This window comes from Lolium perenne, chromosome 5, assembly GCF_019359855.2.
Source record: "Lolium perenne isolate Kyuss_39 chromosome 5, Kyuss_2.0, whole genome shotgun sequence".
NCBI lineage: Eukaryota > Viridiplantae > Streptophyta > Magnoliopsida > Poales > Poaceae > Lolium > Lolium perenne.
Window position 1 is genome coordinate 256,782,891 of NC_067248.2, and position 2,372 is coordinate 256,785,262.

Sequence of the window (2,372 nt, forward strand, 5' to 3'; positions counted from 1 at the left end):
ATCTTCACAAAGAGCAGAACTGATCTAAAGAGAATGAACAAAGCACATAACAATGTCAGGTATCTGTCAGGAGAAGTGCGTAGATGGCGTAATCGATCAGTGCTCGCCTAAATTATTCAATCTCTGAATTCGATGTACTCTCCTTGCACGTTGTCAATAGCCATGTTCTCGACACACCTCTTGTTCCCTGCACGGTTTGGTATGGCTGCCACAACTGATAAGGCAAATCAACAGGTTACAGGTTGCAACTATAGGCTCCAGCATACACCCAACATTTAGCCCCATCACGATCTAATCTGAATTGATCATACTGAAACACTGCATGCACCAATACCATGGCCTTGTCCCTAGCCAGCTGCCAACTCTTCTCAATGACAACCACAGTTCACTGTCAAGATGTCCTTACCCTCGCCTATAAATTCAGCAAACGGCTAGTTCAACACCCATCACTTCATCAGCTCATCCACAAACTAAGCATTGCAACATCCATAGCTCACTTCAGCTGAAAACACAAAGACCGAGAACCAACTATGGCTGGCGCAAAGAGACTTGCCGAATTGGCAAAGAAGTGGCAGAGGGTGGAAGCACTCGTGGGGAAGAGGCTCACAGTGTCAGCCAAGGAAGATGAAGGTTGCTGCACTTCTGTACCAGCCAAGGGCCACTGCATCATGTACACGGCTGATGGGAGGCGTTTTGAGGTCCCTTTGGTGTACCTCAACACGACGGTCTTCGGCGAGCTCCTGAGGATGTCTCAGGAGGAGTTTGGCTTTGCAAGCGATGGCAAGATCACACTGACTTGTGATGCCACAGTCCTGGAGTATGTCATGAGCTTGCTCAGGAGAAATGCCTCCACTGAAGTCGAGAATGCGCTGCTATACTCTATGGTGACCTTTTGCCACTACACTGGCTGTGTGATGCCAGCTGTTGGAGCCAGCCAACAAATTTGTTGTTTGTAGCTTCTGAAGAACATGCATGCAGGGACCCTGATGCTGTCTTTTGTTTTGTGTAGTTTCCTGGGTAATGTAAGATAGTTAGATAACAGATAATAGGAGACTGTATGTACAACAAATCATGATAACCATTCTTTTCTTACATTTTAGTTGTAGAAGACTACAAAATGAACCAGTAATTGTTGCAACTCTATTTTTAGATATCGAAAGTTGCATACTGGTGAACAAGAATACAAACCAAGTTTCTTTACAATCTATCATCCAAGCAGGCCATAAGAGGATATAAAAAAATTGTGAATTTGTGAAATGACTGGGTAGTAAAGGAGCCATTTACAATGATAAATTGTCAGGAAAAAATTTAGAAGGCCATCAATACAAGTAACGAAGTAGGATAAAAGACAGAAAATAGAAGAAAAGGCAGGGTTTACTCCAAAATTGTGAATTTGTGAAATGACTCGGTAGTAAAGTACCCATTTACAATGATAAATTGTCAGGAAAAAATTTAGAAGGCCATCAATACAAGTAACAAAGTAGGATAAAAGACAGAAAATAGAAGAAAAGACAGGGTTTACTCCAAAAGTATTTAGGGTTATAAGGCATATTTATTTTGGGGGTTTCATATCTAGCTTTTATGGGACAAAAAGCTTGATTGTTGTTGTTGCTGTACTGAAAAACTGAATCTCCTATCCACAAAACTTTACAGAAGGTAGTGTCGGTGCAAGATGAAGTATATGCCTGCTATTCGCTTCAGACATGCAGCTGGTCGAAGGCCCAATAGGAAAGTTCAGAGAAAGAGCTAAGAGCATGTATAACAGACCCCCTATTTCTGCCCCATAAAACGCGAGTAGAGGCTCTGTATTCACTTTCCACCGGCCGAAAACTCGTCCGAGCTATTCTGTTTTACGGGTTGGGGATACGGGGTCTGCTAGCTCGCACGAGTTTTCAACCCCTCAAAACAGGGTTTTTGACAAATTGGATATTACAACCAATACAACATTCACATTGAATAGAAGTTTTAAATCACACAATAATCGTCATAATTATTACAATAATGTTTTTCGGAACTGCCAACAAATGTTCTAATGGAAGAATTAAACAAATAACAAATGTTCCCGCAATCAAACAATCAAGATAACTGTTTCACATACAACAATAGGAAATGAATGTAAAAAACTCATTGGCCATGCAACTGCCAGTGGTGATCAATCAGATCTTGGGTGAGCTAGTGATGAGTCTCGGCATGTTCAATGCTGCGATGCGCTGCAAGAAAAGCTTCAATCCGATCAGGGTTCCGCTGGGGCTGCACTCGGGTGCCAACATTGTCATAGAAACATGGCAAGTTCAACCCTCTCTCATCTTCAATGATCATGTTGTGCAAAATCACACAACATTTCATGATTTCAACAAGAGTTTCCTTGTCCC

General features: G+C 41.9%; 1 protein-coding gene across 1 annotated transcript; it reads left to right on the forward strand.

Moving 5' to 3' along the window:
- The first annotated feature begins 353 nt into the window (after positions 1-353).
- Positions 354-1,094, forward strand: LOC127302819 (auxin-responsive protein SAUR36-like). The gene has a single exon (XM_051333452.2). The coding sequence runs from the start codon at positions 531-533 to the stop codon at positions 954-956; it is 426 nt and encodes a 141-aa protein (XP_051189412.1). The 5' UTR covers positions 354-530; the 3' UTR covers positions 957-1,094.
- Positions 1,095-2,372: the final 1,278 nt, after the last annotated feature.